At 50.1% G+C, this 19,857-nt stretch overlaps 1 protein-coding gene across 1 annotated transcript in view; it reads right to left on the bottom strand.

Moving 5' to 3' along the window:
• Positions 1-19,857, bottom strand: part of LOC119444297 (sodium/glucose cotransporter 4-like) — a 603,800-nt gene that overhangs the window by 363,536 nt on the left and 220,407 nt on the right. The window contains exon 6 of the mRNA XM_049663258.1: positions 18,021-18,126. Coding sequence (XP_049519215.1) covers positions 18,021-18,126 — 106 coding nt within the window. The remainder of the gene's footprint in view (positions 1-18,020; positions 18,127-19,857) is intronic.

Consider the following 19,857-nt stretch of genomic DNA (forward strand, 5'->3'; position numbering starts at 1 on the left):
TAAAAATGTTTTGCTTTGCACTCAGCTAAAAATTCACTTCACTTGGCAATAAATTATATTCTGGTAGTATGGGGTAGATTTTTCAACTTGAAAACATTGCCGCATACAATGCTCATTTCCACATCTCTGGCAATTTTTGTCTTGCAGCGTAAGCACCTCCTGCAAATAAGCGGGAAGTCACTGCGCGAGGTGGCATCGTATGCCATGGAGGCTGTAATGGCGCACACGTCCAAGTGCTTTACAGCATTCATAGCAGGAAGGGAAAGAGGGCATTCATCAATTTGAAGTTATGCCGGATAGTCACGGGTAAAGCTTCCTCAGTCATCCTTTTGCATTGTTGAAGTATTGTGTATACAGCCGAACTCCTCTACAGCGAAATGGCTTGCATAACAAGAGGTTGTCCTTGCCAAAATCGTGTCTTTCATATAAATTGTCAACTTCTACAACGAAGAAATTTGGGCGTCCCTGTTGGCTGATTTCATTTTTTACTATGAAAGTCACATACTCAGTCACCACTGCCCTTGCAGAAGTTGCGAAAGTGTGCTCTGCACTAGCACCAATGGCAGCTTAGGTGAATTGCCTTGACGAGTATGCCGATGAATTGCATCACACCAGGCAGCTTTCACGTTTAGCATCAGCGGGTGAGACAGTTGAATATGTCTCGGTTAGTAAAGACATGGTGTGATCATCACTGATGACATCAACGCTATGTTAGGGCTGGAAAAACAAGAATGTCAACGAAGGCAACAGGGATGAAGATCCTGTAAATGGATCAAGAATTTTCATGGCGGGAAGGCGATAGCATTTAATTATCCGCAGCATTACTTTGCGTATCCTGCATTTCGCCGCTGAGCATGCTGTGAACCTCGATTCAATAAGGCTGGCTGTGGTTGCAAATTCTGTCAGATAAACTGTGTGCTAAAGACTTAGCAACTTATTTCACTAAGTCTCTTGAAGGTTTTCTTTTGTTGAATGTGTTTGCCTGCTCTATTGTGGGTAATATTTACGGTGGATGCTGTATGTACTAATTGTGGTCTTTGCATGTTTGTGTGCAGATGTCAACTGTGCGAAAGGGGGGGGGGTGGGTGATCTGACACAAGCACAGGACTTCATTAAGTGGTTGCCAGGGTCTGTGAACAGCGGTGGTGGCAGGAAGAGGCGTTTCGCAGAAACGTTTGCAGCAGAGCAGCCCGATGATCCCTCCCTTCGGGGCAGGAATCATTGCCTGCCCACTGCTGCCCTCTCCCTGCCCCACCCTTGCCCTCAGGTCCCTGGCAAGTCCACCGTCGGCCCCTCCTGTCCGGCTGCTGCTGCCCCTGCTCCTTCCCCTGCTGCAGCCCCTGCCGCCCCTGCCCCTCCTCCTGCAGTGCCCCTGGAGCTGCGCACCCCTACTGATGCCTGCATCAGTTCAAGAATTGTATTGTTAATAGTACTGTAAATAATATACTAAATAAATTATATTGCGAGACAGCTGTTCAACCTCGACGGTTTATTATGCAGGCCGCGCGCTGAAGCGAATGGCGCTGGCCATGATGATGAGTATATACAGATGAAGAAGATGAAGGGGTAATATAGTGCTCACACAATTACCCCCGCGCATGGAAGCGGCCAACCTGGCCGCTGGCTATGGTGGCGAACGCCGCATGAAAGGCTTTAAACGTGAAACATGCACAATCTCTGTGGTACGGCAGCGGCCGTCCAAAGGCGTAACAACGGGCGCGACACGATAGTTAACTGGCGAAGTCTGTTCCTGAACTGTGTAAGGCCCGAGAAAACGGGACTGAAATTTCTCGCATAAACCAGGAACGCGAACTGGAGTCCACAGCAACACTTCGTCTCCAGGCTGGAAGGAAACGACACGGTGGGATGCATCATAGCGAGTTTTGCGGTCTTGTTGACTGGCGTCGGTGTTGAGGTGGGCGTGTTGGCGACACTGGGTAATTCGCGAAACAAATTGCTCACACGTTGATGTGGACGATGGCACGGGGACGTCAAAGAAAGAGACGTCGAGGACAGTGATTGGTTGACGACCATACACAAGGAAAAAGGGCGAGTACCCCGTTGTGCGTTGGACGGCCGTGTTGTAAGCGAAGGTGACGAATGGGAGAATAACATCCCAATTGGTGTGATCAGGGTTGATGTACATTGAAATCATGTCGGACAGCGTACGATGAAAGCGCTCTGTGAGGCCATTAGTTTGAGGGTGGTAGCTAGAAGTCGTTTTATGGATGGTATTGGACGCACGGAGAACATCGTCGAGAAGTTTAGACAGAAAGGTCCTGCCGCGATCACTCAAAAGAATACGTGGGGCTCCGTGTCGTAAAAAGATGGTTTCCAAGAAAAAGGATGCAACCTCCGCTGCGGAACCGGAAGGTAGTGCGGCTGTTTCAGCGTACCGTGTCAAGTGGTCTACAGCTGTGACAATCCATCGTTTACCGCCAGCCGATAAGGGTAGTGGACCATACAAGTCGATACCAACTACTGCGAAAGGAGCTTCAGGACACGGGACAGGTTGTAGCAGTCCAGCCGGAGGTGAGGTCAGTCGTTTGCGGTGTTGGCAGATCGAACAGGAAGCCACGTATTTTGCTACGCTTGTTGCAAGTCCAGGCCAAGAGAAGCGGCTGCGAATTCGCTCATAGGTTTTATGAAAACCAAAGTGACCGGCAGTGGGATCGTCATGATAGGTCTCAAGTATCTGGGTCCGAAGTGATCGGGGAACTACAGGGACCCAACGGTGTCCTTCGGGATGAAACACGTACCGGTATAGCACCGAATTTTGAATCTTGTGGTTCTTCAACTGCCGACGGAGTCGAGCGTTAGGTGTGCGAGAGGATCCCCGAATACGTTCCATAACGGAGTGGCAGTAGGGGTCACTACGTTGGCAAGTTGCAAACGTATGAGAATGGCTAGGTGGGAGCCGGTCGAGAGCTGCGAGTGAAGGAAATGCAGGAGAGACGTCCGGCGGGTTGCTCACGGAAGGTGGTAAGCAGGCAGTGTTTGAAGACGGTGGTAGGGGACAACGAGAGAGAGCATCGGCATCCTGGTGTTTCTTTCCAGACTTGTAGGTGACGTCGAAGTCGTATTCTTGTAAACGAAGTATCCAACGGCCGAGACGGCCCGTTAAATTTTTTACCGTCGCCAACCAGCACAAGGCGTGGTGATCAGTAACGACCGTAAAGTGGCGGCCGTGCAGATAAGGCCGGAATTTTTGGACGGACCAAACAACGGCAAGACACTCTTGCTCGGTAATCGTATAATTTTTCTCTGCAGGTGTTAGCGTGCGACTTGCGTATGCGACCACACGTTCTTCGGAAGTTTGCTGACGTTGCAGAAGAACAGCGCCGATACCATGGCCGCTGGCGTCAGTATGTAGAAGAGTGGGTGCGGTGTTGTCGAAATGACAAAGCACAGGTTCGGACGTGAGGGCACGCTTGAGGGCCTCAAAAGCAGTTTGGCATTCGTCCGACCATACATAGGGAGCTCCAGAAGGAAGTAGTTGATGGAGCGGCGCCGCAATGGTGGCAAAGTTACGTATGAAGCGCCGGAAATACGAGGCTAGGCCAAGGAAGCTACGCAAGTCTTTGGCGCGTTGAGGCCTGGGGAAGCGCACGACAGCGGTAATCTTATCGGGGTTAGGTCGAATGCCCTCCTTGCTGACAAGGTGTCCGAGTACTTTAATGCTTTTGCTGGCGAAGTGGCACTTTTTTGTATTCAGCTGAAGGCCAGCAGCAGAGAGGCATGTCAAGACTTCGTCGAGGCGCTGCAAGTGGTGCTGATGGAAGGTCGACGAAAATATGACGATGTCGTCAAGGTAGCATAAGCAAGTCTTCCACTTTAGGCCCCGTAGTACGGTGTCAATCATCCGCTCAAATGTGGCGGGAGCATTACACAGGCCGAAAGGCATTACGTTAAATTCGTAAAGTCCATCGGGAGTGGCAAAGGCAGTTTTTTCCTTGTCTTCTTCGTGCATGGGGATCTGCCAGTATCCGGAGCGTAGATCAAGGCTGGTGAAATACTCCGCGCCTTGTAATGAATCTAACGCATCATCGATTCGGGGAAGTGGATATACATCTTTGCGGGTGATTTTGTTCAAGGCACGGTAGTCTACGCAAAATCGCACTGAGCCGTCTTTCTTACGCACCAAAACGACAGGTGACGACCAAGGGCTTGAGGAAGGGCGGATGATGCTTCGTTTCAGCATGTCGGCAACCTGGGTATCGATGATCTGGCGTTCGGCGGGAGAAACACGATATGGCCGCCGGCGCACGATGGAAGTTCCACCAGTGTGTATGCGATGAGCCGTTGCAGAAGTCTGTCCCAGAAGAGGAGAGTGCACGTCGAAGGAGTCTTTATGCTTGGATAACAACGCCAGTAACTCTTCCGTCTGCTGTGGCGTTAGATCAGTGCTGATTGCACTAGCGAGAACAGAAGCAGGGGCTGGCTCTATAGCGGTAGGTGCCCGTGAAACAGCAGTAGTCGAGGTAAGCACACAGACAGGCTGAGTGTCCAAGACGCAAATGACAACAGCGCCTTTAGGAAGAAGTACTGGCTCAGTGGTTGTGTTGAGTACAGCCAAAGTGGCCGTACCGTTGGTGAAGCGAACAAGGCTAGGTGCCAGAGCAATCCCTTTGGATAGGCAACGAGCTGATGGTACAACTAAAACGTCACCATCGGCGATGTCAGAGTTAACTACAAGAAGTTGTTCGCGGCCAGGAGGCACCATACAATCGTCAGCAGTTCGTAAGCGAAGGCGCGGGTCGGGCACGTCGTCGGAATTGTCGGTCTCGGTCAAGTTAACGAGGCGTTGACGGCACGAAATAAAAGCGGACGCGGAAGAGAGAAAGTCCCACCCTAGTATAAGCATGTGAGCACAGGAAGTCAACACTGCGAACTGAATATGGTGGCGAATCCCCTCAATCGAAACTCGAACTGTGCATTGCGCCGATGGCCGAATCACAACATTATTTGCGCCATGTAGAATAGCTCCGTTGTAAGGTGTAGTAACCTTGCGTAGACGAGAGCACAAGTCAGCGTGAATAACAGAAATAGCTGCGCCCGTATCAATCAATGCAGGAACGGGTACACCTTCGACACACACTAATAAAGTATTGGCCGGGCACACTGGAGGAATTGTAGTCTGTGCAGGCCATGCAGCTTTCCCTCCAAAAACTGCACCATCTAGTTTTCCGATCGGTAGTCAGGAGTGCGGGAGGCCTGTAGCAGAGGGGATGTCGAGCGTCGGAGAGGGGAAGGCGAGCGGCGGCGCCCTTGATGGTAGTTGCGAGGCTCTTCGGGATTTGGAGGCGGAGTAAGTGAGCGTTGGGAAAGCCGGCGCTGGTGGGCACTTGGGAGAGGCAATGGGTCTCGCTCGTAAACATCGTAACCACGGCGTTCGTCCTGTTGTCGTCTGCGACAAAAGCGCGATATGTGCCCGCGAATACCGCAGTAATAACAAATGGGGCGGGGCGAAGGCCGGGTAGGGTAATATGCTGTGGCAGGTGCACGAGGTGCCAGAGTCGCCAGATGGTTGGGAGTAGCAGGAGCAGGAGGCGTTGCCTGAACGAACGCTGGTGGCATAGCCGCAACCTGAGCATACGAGGGCGCCGGCGAAGGAGGGACACAGCCCACAGTGCAGGTCATGGAGGACAGCTCCTCTTTGATGATGTCGCGCAGGCCAGGAACCGAAGGTTGCGGCTGAAGAACGGGAGGACTGCGCAGGCCGTACACTTGGAGCTCCTCGCGTATGAGAGTCCGAATCAAGGACACGCAGGTCCGCATCGGAGGAAGGAGGCGTGTCACAGGCGACAGGTTGTAAACGGATGGCGTGCAGGGCGTCCAGATGCTGGCAAGTGGCGACAACATCGTTATCGGTATTTGGAATTTTTATGGCCAGTGCGTTGAACGCGACGTGGGCAATGCCCTTGAGGATATGACGAACACGATCTGATTCAGTCATGGCTGCGTCAACCCGGCGACAAAGGGCGAGGACGTCCTCGATATAAGAGGTGTATGTTTCCCCAGGAAGTTGCATGCGTGCATCAAGCTTTTTCTTGGCTACCTCAGAGCGGACGTTGGGGGCGCCGAAAATTTGCCGAAGCTGGTGTCTGAAAGCCGCCCAGTCAGGGAAGGAGCGCTCATGGTTAAGAAACCAAGTCCTGGCAACGTCAGTGAGGTAGAATGCGACGCTCCGAAGCTTGTGAGAATCATCCCACCGGTTAGACTCACTCACTCGGTCATAATTGTCCAGCCAGTCGTCAACGTCTTCACTAGGAAGGCCAGCGAACATGGTGGGATCGCGCTGCCGCGCGCTGACGGTCCATGAAGGAACGGCCGGTGGGGCAGAGACGATGACGCTGGGGGCTCCTGGTGGATCTTCTTGGGGCATGGTGGCGGAAAGGCGGGGCAAGCGGCGACCGGAACGAAGCTTCAGGGAAACTCGAAGTCGTAGAGGACCAAGGGACCGAGAGCACTCTCCACCACTTGCGAGACAGCTGTTCAACCTCGACGGTTTATTATGCAGGCCGCGCGCTGAAGCGAATGGCGCTGGCCATGATGATGAGTATATACAGATGAAGAAGATGAAGGGGTAATATAGTGCTCACAACATTTTCGTTTACACTTTGCGTGTGTCTGCAGGAAGTTTCGTTCTTGCACTTATTTCCATCACGTTTTCTTCGCTACTAATTGTATAGGCAGTAAGCTAGCATACAAGCAACAGAATGGCTGAGTACAGGCTATGGTGGAAACACTGGATGCAAAATGGCTGAGCACTGGATATTCTTGAAACTCATTGGATACAAAATGGCTAAGCACTGGGTATTCTTGAAACACGTTGGATACAGAATGGCTGAGCATTGGATATTCTTGGAACACGTTGGATACAGAATGGCTGAGCACTGGATGTTCCTGAAACATGTTGGATACAGAATGGCTGATCACTGGATGTTCTTAAAAGACTGGATACAGGATGGCTGTGCACTGGCTCTATGCTTGAACTACATTGGATTCTACAATGGCAACCTGTACGGCCAATCTTGGCTCGAACAGTGGGTGGACCTTGGATCGGGTTGCACTTTGCTATGATGCCAGGACTGGGCCAAAATTCGTACCAATTTCTGCGAGCATTCAACCATTCTTGGCCCAGTGGTGTCGTGTCGTGCTGCCTGGGACTGTGTCGTCCCTCTACTTCACTTCACACAATAATAATTATTAGATGTATTAACTTCTTAATTTTCCTTTTTTGTTACGACCTGACGCAGCGACAGTCACGTAACCAGTTCTTTTTCTTTTCTTTTATTGTTGTTTCTAACTCTACCAATTACCTACAATTACACTATTTTAGCGATTGCACGTGTTAACTTCCCTATTTTCCTTTTATTGCGATAGCAATTATATGGACACTCCAGGCGCATTTCAGCCGTCGCCATGATGTTCCGCATAAAGTCCAACGGCGATAAAATCGTCGCCGCGCGCCCTTGCTGCATGCGCGAGTGAAAGCGTGCGAGGGTGAGACGGTGTTCGCGGCTCAATCTCGCATACGCAAAGGAGGAAAGCGGGAAGGAAGCACGCAAGGGAGGTCGCGCCCGACGCTCCGGGGGAAGGGGGCGTTCTATACCGGGCGCCCGCGAAAACACAGCGCACGGCGGGCTGCGTCCCTGACGCAGATGACTTTCAAGAAACAGCAGCCCGCACAGGCGCGCGTGCCCGCCTGAGTAGCAAGACTCTGGGGGGAAAGTAAAGAGGGGAGGGGGGCGGTGTTCTACTCCAGCGGCCGCCCGGGTCGCTGTATCTCGAAAGCCATCTGCGTCGGGGACCTAGTCCGCGGTGCGCTGTGTTTTCGCGGTTGATGCGAGACGCAGCACGAAAGTCAATTCGCTCGTGGGGCGCTTCCTCACTCCAGCGTTTTCACAGCGAGTTTCTGCGGTCATCAATTGAGATGTGTTCATGTTTACCGGGGCGCGCGGAACACCGTGCGTGTTAACTTAGTAAGGGAATGTTTTTGCAAGTTTAAACAGCCTATAAAACTAGTATCCTTATTCGTATAGCTGTCCACTAATTGGCTATCGCAATCGATGATTCGCCTTTCGGGCGAAAATAAAACATTTCTTTTTTCTTACGACCTTGACGCGGCGACGGTGACGCAACCGGTATTTTCTTTTTCAAACGCTACTACAGACATCTGCCGGTCATGCTGCGGTACATATGCTTCTAATTTTGGTCAGAAGTTTTTTATTTGTTTTTCCTTCTTCTAACGCTATCAATCATCTACTATGACATGCTGCTGCATGGATCTGTTGCACGCATGCTTACGTATTTAAATGCTGCAAATACAACGAGTTTTAATCTATATACAGCGATGCTTTGTGTGAGTGCATAAAGGGTCGAATCAAGAGTACACTTACGCCCACACGCACGCACACACACATAAGGGCGGGCGCACACAATTTCAGCGAGCCTCTTCTTAAGCGGAATTGCTGACAATTAGCGACTACGACGGACGCCTTGAACGTATCATAGTTTCAGAGTCGGCATGCGCATACCTACGTAGTGCAACTTGAATCCATTCTACCCGCAAGAAGCGTTTACTTCCTCATTACAGTGCAGCCGCGGATTTGTGAAGGCAAGCTTTCTGGTTCCTTTATTGCGATATCAATTATATGGACACTCCAAGCGCATTTCTGCCGTCGGCGTCGCTCTGCGCGCTTTCTTAATCCGGCGTTTTCACCGTGAGTTTCCGCGGTCATCGAGCGAGATGTGTTTGTGTTTACCTGTGCGCACCTGGCGCCGTGGTTGTGTATTTAGTCAGTAAGTGAATGGTTACATCTTTCTCAACATCATCATCATCAGCCTATATTGATGTCCACTGCAGGACGAAGGCCTCTCCCTGTGATCTCCAAATACCCCTGTCTTGCGCTAGCTTATTACAACCTGCGCCTGCAAATTTCCTAACTTCATCACTCCCCCTAGTTTTCTGTCGTCCTCGACTGTGCTTCCCTTCTCTTGGTATCCATTGTGTAACTATAATGGTCCACCGGTTATCCATCCTTACGCATTATATGGCCTGGATAGCTCCATTTTTTCCTCTTCATCTCAACCAGAATATTGGCTATCCCCGTTTGTTCTCTGATCCACACCGCTCTCTTCCTGTCTCCTAACGTTAGGCCTAACATTTTTCCTTCCATCACTCTTTGCGTGGTCCTTAACTTGTTCTCGAGCTCCTTTGTTAACCTCCAAATTTCTTCCCCATATGTTGGCACCGGTAGAATGCAATGATTGTACACTTTTCTTTTCAACGAACGACAGTGGTAAGCTCCCAGTCAGGATTTGGCAATGCCTGCCGTATGCACTCCAACGCAATTTTATTCTTCTGTAAATTTAATTATCGTGATCAGGGTCCCCTCTGAGTAATTGACATAGATAAAAGTACTCCTTTACAGACCCAAAAGGCTGACTGGCGATCCTGAATACTTGTTCCCTTGCCAGGCTATTGAACATTATGTTTGTTTTCTGCATAATAATCTTCAACCCCACTCTTACACTTTCTCGGTTAAGGTCCTCAATCATTTGCTGTAATTCGTCCACATTGTTGCTGAATAGGACAATGTCATCTGAAAACCGAAGGTTGCTGAGGTATTCACGGTTGATCCTCACTCCTAAGCCTTCGTAGTCTAAGAGCTTGAATACTTCTAAGCATGCAATGAATAGCATTGGAGAGATTGTGTCTCCTTGCCTGACTCCTTTCTTGGTAGGCAACTTTCTACTTTTCTTGTGGAGAACCAAGGTAGCTGGGCGATCCTTGTAGATATTTGCAAAGATATTAACGTATGCCTGCTGTACTCCTTGGTTACTTTGTTCTTCTTCTTTCTGGGGTTTTACGTGCCAAAAACAGTTCTGATTATGAGGCACGCCGTAGTGGAGGGCTCCGGAATAATTTTGACCACCTGGGGTTCTTTAACGTGCGCTACAACGCAAGCACACGGGCGTTTTTGCATTTCGCCTCCATCTAAATGCGGCCGCCGGGGCTGGGATTCGATCCCGCGACCTCGTGCTCAGCAGCGCAACGCCTTAGCTGACACTCCTTGATTACGCAATGCCTCTATGACTGCTGGTATCTATACTGAATCAAATGCCTTTTCATAATCTATGGAAGCCATATAGAGAGGTTGATTGTACTCCGCGGATTTCTCGATTACCTGATTGATGACATAGATATGACCCATCGTAGAATATTCCTTCCTGAAGCCAGCCTGTTCTCTTGGTTGGCTGAAGTCAAGTGTTGCCCTGATTCTATTGGGAATTATCATGGTAAATATTTTATACAATACTGAGAGCAAGCTAATGGGTCCATAATTTTTCAATTCTTTAACGTCTCCCTTCTTATGAATGAGTATAATGTTGGCGTTCTTCCAGCTTTCTGGTACACTTGAAGTCGTAAGTTACCACTTTATACGGCCCATTATGCTTGCTTCGTATAGCTCTCTACTAATTTTCTATCGTAATCGATGCTTCACCTTTCGGGCAAAAGTGCGACATTTTCTTCTTGCTCACACACGGCCGGCACCGACGCTGCCCCTGAAGCAAGCGTCAACTGGTGGTGCTGCAAGGAACCGAGCGGCGCGCCTGCTCCGGTAAAGAAAAGTGTCGCTTTTAAACCCATCTTCCAGTGCAGACAATGCATGCGCTGTAGATTAGTCAGCACCGAGGGCGCCTCTTCCAGGAGAAAGAAGCACCGAAGCGAGCCCATTCAACGTTGTCGGTCTCGACTACTGTGGACCTTTGTACGCAAGAACACCAAGCATACCATCAAAACCTAGATCTTTCTGTTCTCTTGCACATTCTACACGTGCAGTTCATCTAGAGCTGACGACAGATGTGACTGTGGGCGCTCCCTTGCTCGCTTTCCGTTGTTTGTTGCATGGCACGGAATCCCCACGACAGTACACTCACAGAACGCCCGACGCCCAAGGCTCCGCAGCTGATCTAAGACATTTCAGTTCACATTACCAGCCAGTGCGCAGATCAGCTATGGATCCAGTGGAGGTTCATAGTCGAAAGAGTTCTATGGTGGGGAGGACGGTAGGAACGCCTCATTCTCTCCCCGAAGAACACCTTGAGGCGGTAACTAGGACCCAGCAGCCTCAACATAGAGGGGCTCACAACTGTGCTAGCGAAGTAGAAGCAGTAATGAAGAGCAGATTGCCAACGTACCTCGAAAGCGAACCCGACGAGTTTAAGCCATTGACCCTGTCGCACATCGTTTTGGTGAAGCGCACCCTCTCAGTAGCGCAAAATGCTTGCATCACGGAGTCTTCAACCATGGTAGCCTTACAACACAAGGTGCGCCATCGCCAACGGCTGACAACCGAACTCTGGAAAGGGTGGACGCGAGCGTATTTACTCCAGCTACGGTTAGTGCATCACTTCCCAAGTTCTCCCTCAAATTATATAGTTCTGGTACAGGCTGACACCGATCCGGCGATGTTCTGGAAATTGGGCAGAGTGCTCAGTGTTCTGCCAGGGAGAGACGGCGTCATGTGCGCTTGCTCCCTACGTCTTGTCTATGGGTCAATTGTGAATCCCCCCGTGCAAAAGCTGTACAACCTCGAAGTGTCTAATTCACCTTGCCCCTCCCCGGCATATGTAGATCATCCAGAACGGAGCAACTAAGAACCTGCCGGCATTTTGAAAAAAAAATCGCAGTTTCTCCCGAAATGCCAAGCATCGATTGCGATAGCAAACTAGTGAGCAGCTATACGAAGTAAGGATAGTAGTTTTATCGGCCGTATAAACTTGTAAACATAGGCATACTAACTAAGTTAATAAGCATGGTATCACACGCGTACAAGCAAACATGAACGCATCTCACTCGATGATCACGAAAACTCGCTGTCAAAACGCTGGAGTGAGTAAGTGGGGTTCAGCGAGTGAACTTACCTTCGTGCTACCGCTCGCATCAACGCGAATAAGCCGCGAAAACACAGCGTAAGGTGGACTCTGTCCCCGCCGCAGGTGGCGTTAAAGATAGTGGGGCCCCGACGGCCGCCCGGACCGCCCCGAAGAGAACGCGCTCTTCTACGTCCCCTCCCCCCCCCCCCCCTGGAGCCTTGCGCGCACGGAAGACGGCGTGCTTCCTCCCCGCTTTCATTCATTGTGTGCGCGAGATTGAGCCGCCATCGCCGGCTCACCCTCGCGCGGTTTCACTCGCACGTACTGCATACGGCGCGCGACGAGGATTTCATCCCCCTTGAACTTTATACGGAGCCACACGGCGACAGCGGCGCCAATGGTAGAAATGCGCCTGGAGTGTCCATATAATTGAAATCGCCATAATAGCCGTACGCGAACCTGATGCATGTGAAGCCTATACTTGAAGTTTGTGCTGTAAGTTTAAATAATTGACTACAGAAATCGTCAGAAACCTAAATGTGCTCATCTTCAATAGACAGCACAAGGGTTCCACCCCTTCTTCTATTTCTGGAAGCACCCTTGCATGTACAACTTTTCTTAAGGGATTTTGCAGAGAGGTCGTTTGTGTAAGGTTGGCGTAACAGCCCTGAAATACCGCCCCCACAGCACCAATTTCCGTTTAACCAAGACGGTATCATGGGGCGGACCGTAGGAAGGGCGTTCGAGAAAGCCGATCAAACAGCGTACCGGAAATTAACGCAGCATCAACTCAGAGTGCACAGTGGCATTGCTGTGCGGCACACAGACTAGAGCACTGCATGGGCCGATTTTTTCAGCCAGGGCCCGGGCTGGCACGGGCCCGTTTTCACGTTGGGCTGCCCGCCCGAGCCCGATCAAAACTTTTATGGCGAGACCCGGGCCCGGGCTACGTTACCCGCCCGGCTTGGCCCGCCACCCCTTTACCTTAGGCCTGAGTCCGGTCGGAGCCCGGCTGGAATCCGGCACGAACCCGGCCCGAGACCGAAAAATATATGTTTTGCAGAGTTGAGACGCCCGAGAATAACTCGCTGCACGTTACATGCACACCACCAGAAAGCCCGAGCCCGGCCCGGGCCCGCGTCAAAAAGCACACGCCGTGCCCGAACCCTGCCCGAGACCGAGAAAAACTGCTCTACCCGGCCCGGCACGGCCCGTGGGCCGGGCCGGGCCGGGGCTTTTGGGTAAGCCCGAGCCCGTGCAGTGCTAACACAGACTACCACCTGTCAATAAAGTTGTCCGCACGCGACGAACACCATATTACCGACCCTTCAAAACCTCCCCATAGATAGTGGCATCGCCAGTTTGTCTTTTAGGGACAAATTTGTAGTGGCCGATTCCACAGCTGTCCAAAAAAAATAACAGACAAGCAACGCGACAAATTCTGCCTTTGCTCCTTCAAAGCTTTTTTTGCCTCTTTATTCATAGTGTAGTGAAGAAGAGGAAGAAGTGCTCTTGCGTCTGTCGCTGTGCGCGCCATCAGCGTTCGTGGACTGCCTCGAATACGTGAGACGTCATTGTCTAATAAATCGTCATATCACATTTGGTGGAACTTTTCTTGAAGATGGCCATGTGTGCTGGTGCTTCTTGCGTAGGAGTAAGAAGGCTACCGTACTCGTCCGCACACTCAAAAGTCATTAAGAGAGGGATTGTAATGAATTGTTTTTGTAATGCCTTACAATAGAGTTGCCACCACACCATAAAATCTAGTTTTGACAACAAGTTTGAGCGTTTGGTTGCCGCTGGTTTCGCAAAAGCGCTTTTGAACGCAGTGACAGAAACGTTGCTGCCAAAGACAAGAGGCGAGAGAGAATTAAAAAGGGCTGACCCAACAGCAGCTGAACGGAAAAGACTTGAAGCGATGCCCTATGTACAGAGGGGTCCACTGTTAAAGGGAACACAGGAGCGCGTGGCGTCTGCTCTGCGCCACCGCCGGCCGGCGGCTGCAACGAGTTTCGCGCAGGCGTCTTTCGTCGTCTGCTACCGTCTGGTGCCGCGCTTCGGATCGTCGCGGAAAAGAAGCTCGCGTGGTTCGTACTTGAAAGTAGCCACTTTCCTTCCAGCTGGAAGGAAAGTCACGGGATTGATCTATAATCAAACAAATGTCACACTGGACACCAGCAGCAATGACGCTGCTGTCTTTTGTTCGCCTTCTTGATACATACATAAAGCACTGCCCGCTTCACAAAAGGTTAAGTGTGCACTTCGTTCGCCACTAATCCACGATGGCTCGAGTGCCATACAATGAAAGGCAGCGTATTGTTGAACTGTGGCAAGGGAAGTACAGACAACGCGCTATTGCAAAACTAACGCAGAGGCTGCTCAATACAGTTAATAGAATAGACAGTCGTCAGCGTGTGGGGCTACATGACAAAGGATGGCTGCGGGCCTCTCGTCAGCTTAGCAGGAAAATTCACGGCCGACAAATACTGCGATGTCATCGAACAAGTTGCGCTCCCTCATGCTGCAAATGGTGCTTTCCAGCCGCATGACTTCCTCTTTCAGCATGACATCTCCCATGTGCACACCACAAAAAAGCTCGATCACTTCTGCTGCGTCACCAAGTGGAAGTTCTGGGCTGGCCACCGCAGTCTCCCGACTTGAACCCCATAGAAAACGTTTAGGGTACCATGAAGAAGGCCTTAGCAAGTCAAAGCCTGCACAGGCTCTCCGCGGACAGCCTTTGGAGTGCGGTCAAGGCCGAATGGCAGCGTTTGAAGCAAAATGCCTCATTCTGTGAAGCCTTGTATGCAAGTCTTCCTTCTAGAATGAAGGCAGTGCTGGAGGCAAACGGCGACGCAACCAGATATTGAGCGACGCACGGGTTTATTTTATTTGTTTTGAGGCATGGTTTTTTGAAGCCCAAGATGACGGCAGTTTGTCGGAGCACATTTTACGTCAAGTCCTAACAAAACGGTTATAGCGCTCAGTGTTTTGAAGGCGTACCCAAAAATGCCTACCGTAATGAGAAAGGCACGATTTGTAAACGTAAACAACCTAAAGGTCTAGAACAATTTGGCATGCTGCTAAACTTCAACATCTACTCGTAACTAAAATATCTGCACCTGCGGGAGTTCAACACGTTACGCATGCCAATACACTTCTTCATCGATCTTACCGCTGTGAATTCTACTGAATGAGCTTCAATGGCGCTTGTGGAGTCTTTGTTCAGCATATATACCCACAGCAGTGACTCCAATATGCCTTAGCGCGCATGAGATGGCCACTATACATCCAGAAATACTGTCTATTATTGTTGTGGCCCAAAGAGACAGTCCGCCAAAAATTGTCATGTTTTCCTTGCGAGTTAGAATGGCAGAAGTATCTGCGAGGTAATATCTTGCCCCGTCTAATTGTCGTTCAGCCTTGCACCGGCTAGCTATCCGAGTGTGACCATGCAGCCTCCGGCAAACTTTCAGAACGCGTGAACGGGTTGCTTTGCGACGATACGAAGCGTGGCTGCAGACGGTAGCAGACGACGAAATAGCACCGCCCACATCGCTCACCGCGCCTGCGCGAAACTAGTTCTAGCCGCCGGCCGGCGGTGGCGCAGAGCAGACGCCACGCGTAAAATCCCTATATAAGAAAAGTACCACCATCTACTCTTTCCTCCGCCGCCTCCTCTCCTGAAGCGCTTGCTTTTTTCTTAACTTTTTGCTTGCGAAAGCCAAGTCGACGGTGGCGCACCTAGAAAGTCCACGTTGAAGCTTTCAGGCCGGGCGCGCACCGCCGCCGCCGGCGGCGACTGCGGCTGCGCAGAGGACTTTCAACATGGCTCTGAGGAGGAAAAAAATAAAATATAAAGAAGTGAAAAGCGCGCGCTATCATCGTCCAATCGGAGATACAGGAGAGAGAGAAGCGCCGTTTATCAAAGGATGGCGGTACTTTTCGTATATAGGGACTTTAGCCACGCGCTCCGGTGTTCCCTTTAACAGTGGACCCCTCGGTACATGGGATTTCCCACAACCTCAAGAAAGTTGCTGCGAGGCAGGGCGTTAACGTTGTTTTTTTCTGCTCCATAGAAACTTTCAGGCATTAGCTCACGTGTTGCGCGTGGCAGAAATAGAACTCCCACGTGTCATGACAACCGTCACATTTCTTTTGCGACGCGTGTGGTGTACGAGCTTCCGCTGAATTGTGAAAAAGTTTACATCGGTCAAACAGGCCGGTGTATTAATGAGAGGCTGCGAGAGCACTATAATTCCTGGAACACCTCTGATGGAGCAAATTTGCCTCGCCATTGTCGGGAATGTGGCTGAGTCCCGCCTTTTTCCAATGCCAAAATCCTTGGTAGGGGCAAGGGCAAGATGGAGCGTGAAATTCTCGAGGCTCACCATATCAACTTGCAAGGCGATAATTTCATCCGTACTACCTCTATCTCACTGATGCAGAAGGAACTAAGTTTCCTCTCGCACTGGCGTTAGCAACGTGGCCTATTGCAATCAACATTAGTTTGTGTGTGGGTGTTAGATTTTGAGATGCGCATGCTCGCCTGGCTTTTCTTGGGAGACTGGGGTTTTTCCATAAAGCACAGTTGTCAGTCCAGTCGTTGTGTGTGCCACGTCTCTTCTCTGTACTTCGTCTTTTGACTGGTTTTTACTATTCAATATGTACCAATTTCTCAGATGGCAACTCTACTACGAGAATAATATGTATAATATGCAGAGAATTTCAACCTCTTGCTTTCCCCACTCCTTAGTCTGCGACTTTAGCGTGGCGTATGCGCAAATAAAAATTTTCGCCCGAAGCTTTTCTGTCAATGCAACATTTTTCCTATCCCAACTTTTGCTCAAAATTGAGCAGTTGCGCTAGTATCTTGGCACAAATCTTTTTATTTGTAAATATTGCATCAAAATGCTGCGAACAAATGACTTTTCCAAACCAAGTGTTTCTGATACTCTAACCCTTTAAGGACGAGACATATAAAAAACCTGAAAAATGTTTATTTTATATCTAAATGTGCAAACAACGCCAAGAATAAGCATAATCAATAAAAAATATTCCGTGGGAACGTTTTCAGCAATTTCCAGAATATTTTCAGGAATGTTTCAGCAAAGTTTCCCAGGCAGGAAACTGGAAGGGGGCTTTACCCCAAGCCACCTAAGGCTTCGTTTTCAATTTATATATACAGCTCTCATCTTATGTGAACCATAGGTGTACATTTCATTCGCTTTACATCACACGTGTGACACCACTGCAATTCGACACCTTGCATCGGCCTGTCTCCTTTGACCTTGCTTTCAAATAACAGTGAGTCGCATGCCAAACTACGTCTTCCTCGTCCATTGTTCCTGCTCTAAACCAACAAATGACACTTGCTACCTGTCATTCAGTCTTTGCCGCAGACAATTAGCCAGAAACTTCATACTCAATACTGAAACTTGGCAAGAAAAAAGAATGTTTTTCCGGTGTTGCCTGTAGTGCATGTAGTGGTCTTGCCTGTAGGCAAGGCTCGTCGATAAAGGGCTAACCGTTATTCGACATTCACAGAGCACAAAAGAACGCAAGAAATTGCAGTTTTCATTCTTGCTCCATCTTGCATTGTCCTTGATGTCCTCACGGCCTTTTCGAAAAGGAAGAACGAACTTGAAGACAGTAATTTCTGATGTCAGGCTTTCCTAAGACCTGTTGCAACATGTTTATGAATTTCTGCACCATTATTATTGCACTTTGTTTGACATTTGACATTGAATCTTCCTTTCGTGTCGATATTGATTAAAATGAAGAATAAATATTGAATTCCCACAAAATGCACGAAAACAGTTCTGCCTACCCAACTTCGAGTGCAGGCCGCCATGCTCTCTCCCGCGTGAACTGTTGGGATAAACCCCGTAAAACCTGAAAACTGGAGAAAGTGTGTAGACAGAAACTTACCGTATTTTTTTGTCAAGCAGGTGGCCACAGCCGCACTGCAGTTTGCGGGAAAAGTAGCGGTGAACAAGAAGATAACACCTCGGCTGAATCGTTCTACTGCTCTTCTTTAAGAAATTTTGAGTATGAAAGAATCCACAAAGCTCACATTAACACCTCGCTCTGCCCCATGATAAGAAAGAAAAAAGGAGCACGAAAGCACCGACCTCCCACAGTTGAGATTATTGTGATGCCCAGCAGTACAGCAATGGAGGCGTAAAGATTCCAGTGCAGAGACTCCCGGATAAACAGAGCACCAGCGTACAGGTCTGCCTGGAACATGCAACACAAAACAAATTAAACAGAAAAAGATAACTGCATCATTAGGCATGTGTATAGAAAGTTGTTGCAGCGTTCCATGTGTTAGCGCTAGTTTCCATGCCCATATCCGCCAACCTGGGATTATGAAAGTTAGTAAAAATTCATCGGACACGAGTCCGGGGGGAGCGTAATCGGTTAGGAAGTATTTATTTAAAGGTTACGTTGCGCAAACGCATGTTGTGCGATACACATGCACTTCATTAACGATGTTTTAGCTGTAGGCGTAGCACGGCCGCAGCAGCAACAAAGCTATAGCAGCCGAAACTGAGAAACATCACATTGTCTTTTATTGCGATTAGCAGTATTTACCTACTGCAGGGGTTTTGAGCCTACAATCTATCAATCAATCTATATATATTGTAGCGAAGAGAGACGCTAGTGGGTCCAGCTCTAGTCTGTCAGACACCAGTGGGTCCAGCGCTTTAGCTCGCAACGGCGCTCGTGCTTGAAAGCCGTCTCGTTTGACTGTCGACGCTGCGCTGTTCCGATCTCTAATAAACCCTTTACAATTGGTGGAGCGTGCTGCGCCCTCAAAACCTGCAACCTGGAACTTCGATCCCGCACCGTACGGTCGACCATGCCTGAAGAAGCCTCCCATCAAGTACCTCCCCCTGCACCGGCACCGTGCTCTAGTGTGCCGCGCCACAGGGACCCTGCTATCTTCACAGGCGCGGACGACACCGACGTTGAGGATTGGCTTACGACCTACGAGCGGGTAAGCGCCCACAAAAAATGGGACGAAGTAGCTAAGCTCAGCAACGTGCTATTCTACCTCGCGGGTGTGGCCAGCTTATGGTACAAGAACCATGAAACGGATTTTCAGACGTGATCAGACTTCAAGACATCTTTTGTCGAGGTTTTTGGTCGCCCTGCTGTTCGTAAGCTGCGCGCTGAACAGCGTTTGCGGGAACGAGCTCAGCAAGCAGGCGAATCCTTCACAAGTTATATCGAAGACATCCTGGACTTGTGCAAGAAAGTCAACGTGACCATGTTGGAGTCTGATAAGATCAGGAATGTTATGAAAGGCATAGAAGACGATGCCTTCAACAAACATGCTCCTTGCCAAAAATCCTCGCACTGTGGCCGCGATAACTACACTGTGCCAAAGTTTCGAGGAGCTACGCAGGCAGCGATCATTGACCCGTCGGCCTACATCGCGCGACGAACACCTCGCTGGCTTGACGGCCATTTCTGATCAGTCAGCGTTGATGGCAGAAATGAAGGCTTTCGTGCGCGAGGAAATAGCACACCAGCTCTCATTGATGGCCTTTGCACAACCACCACCAGTACAAGAGCCAACGTCAAGATTTGAGCCCCCGCTCCGCAACACCATCGCGCACGAACTCAACCAGCTTTTGCCTGAGCGCCATCACCATGTTCCTGCGGTCGCACCTTTCCGCTACGCTGAAGTCGCCGCCAGGCCCCAACAGATACCTCCGGCTGCACCACTCAGCTACGCGGAAGTCGTTGCCAGGCCCCACATACGCCGACGTCTTGACTGTGCCCCGACCACAGCCCGCGATGCAACCATATCACCAGCCGCCCCGCACAACGCGTCCTCCTACATGGGCGGGGCCCACCACAGCGAATCGGTGGCGCACATCTGACAAACGACCTATCTGTTTTGCGTGCGGCTACGCCGGTCACGTCGCACGCTACTGTAATCGCGTGCAGTCACCTAGC

This window comes from Dermacentor silvarum, chromosome 3 (genome assembly GCF_013339745.2).
Source record: "Dermacentor silvarum isolate Dsil-2018 chromosome 3, BIME_Dsil_1.4, whole genome shotgun sequence".
Classification (NCBI taxonomy): Eukaryota; Metazoa; Arthropoda; class Arachnida; order Ixodida; family Ixodidae; genus Dermacentor; species Dermacentor silvarum.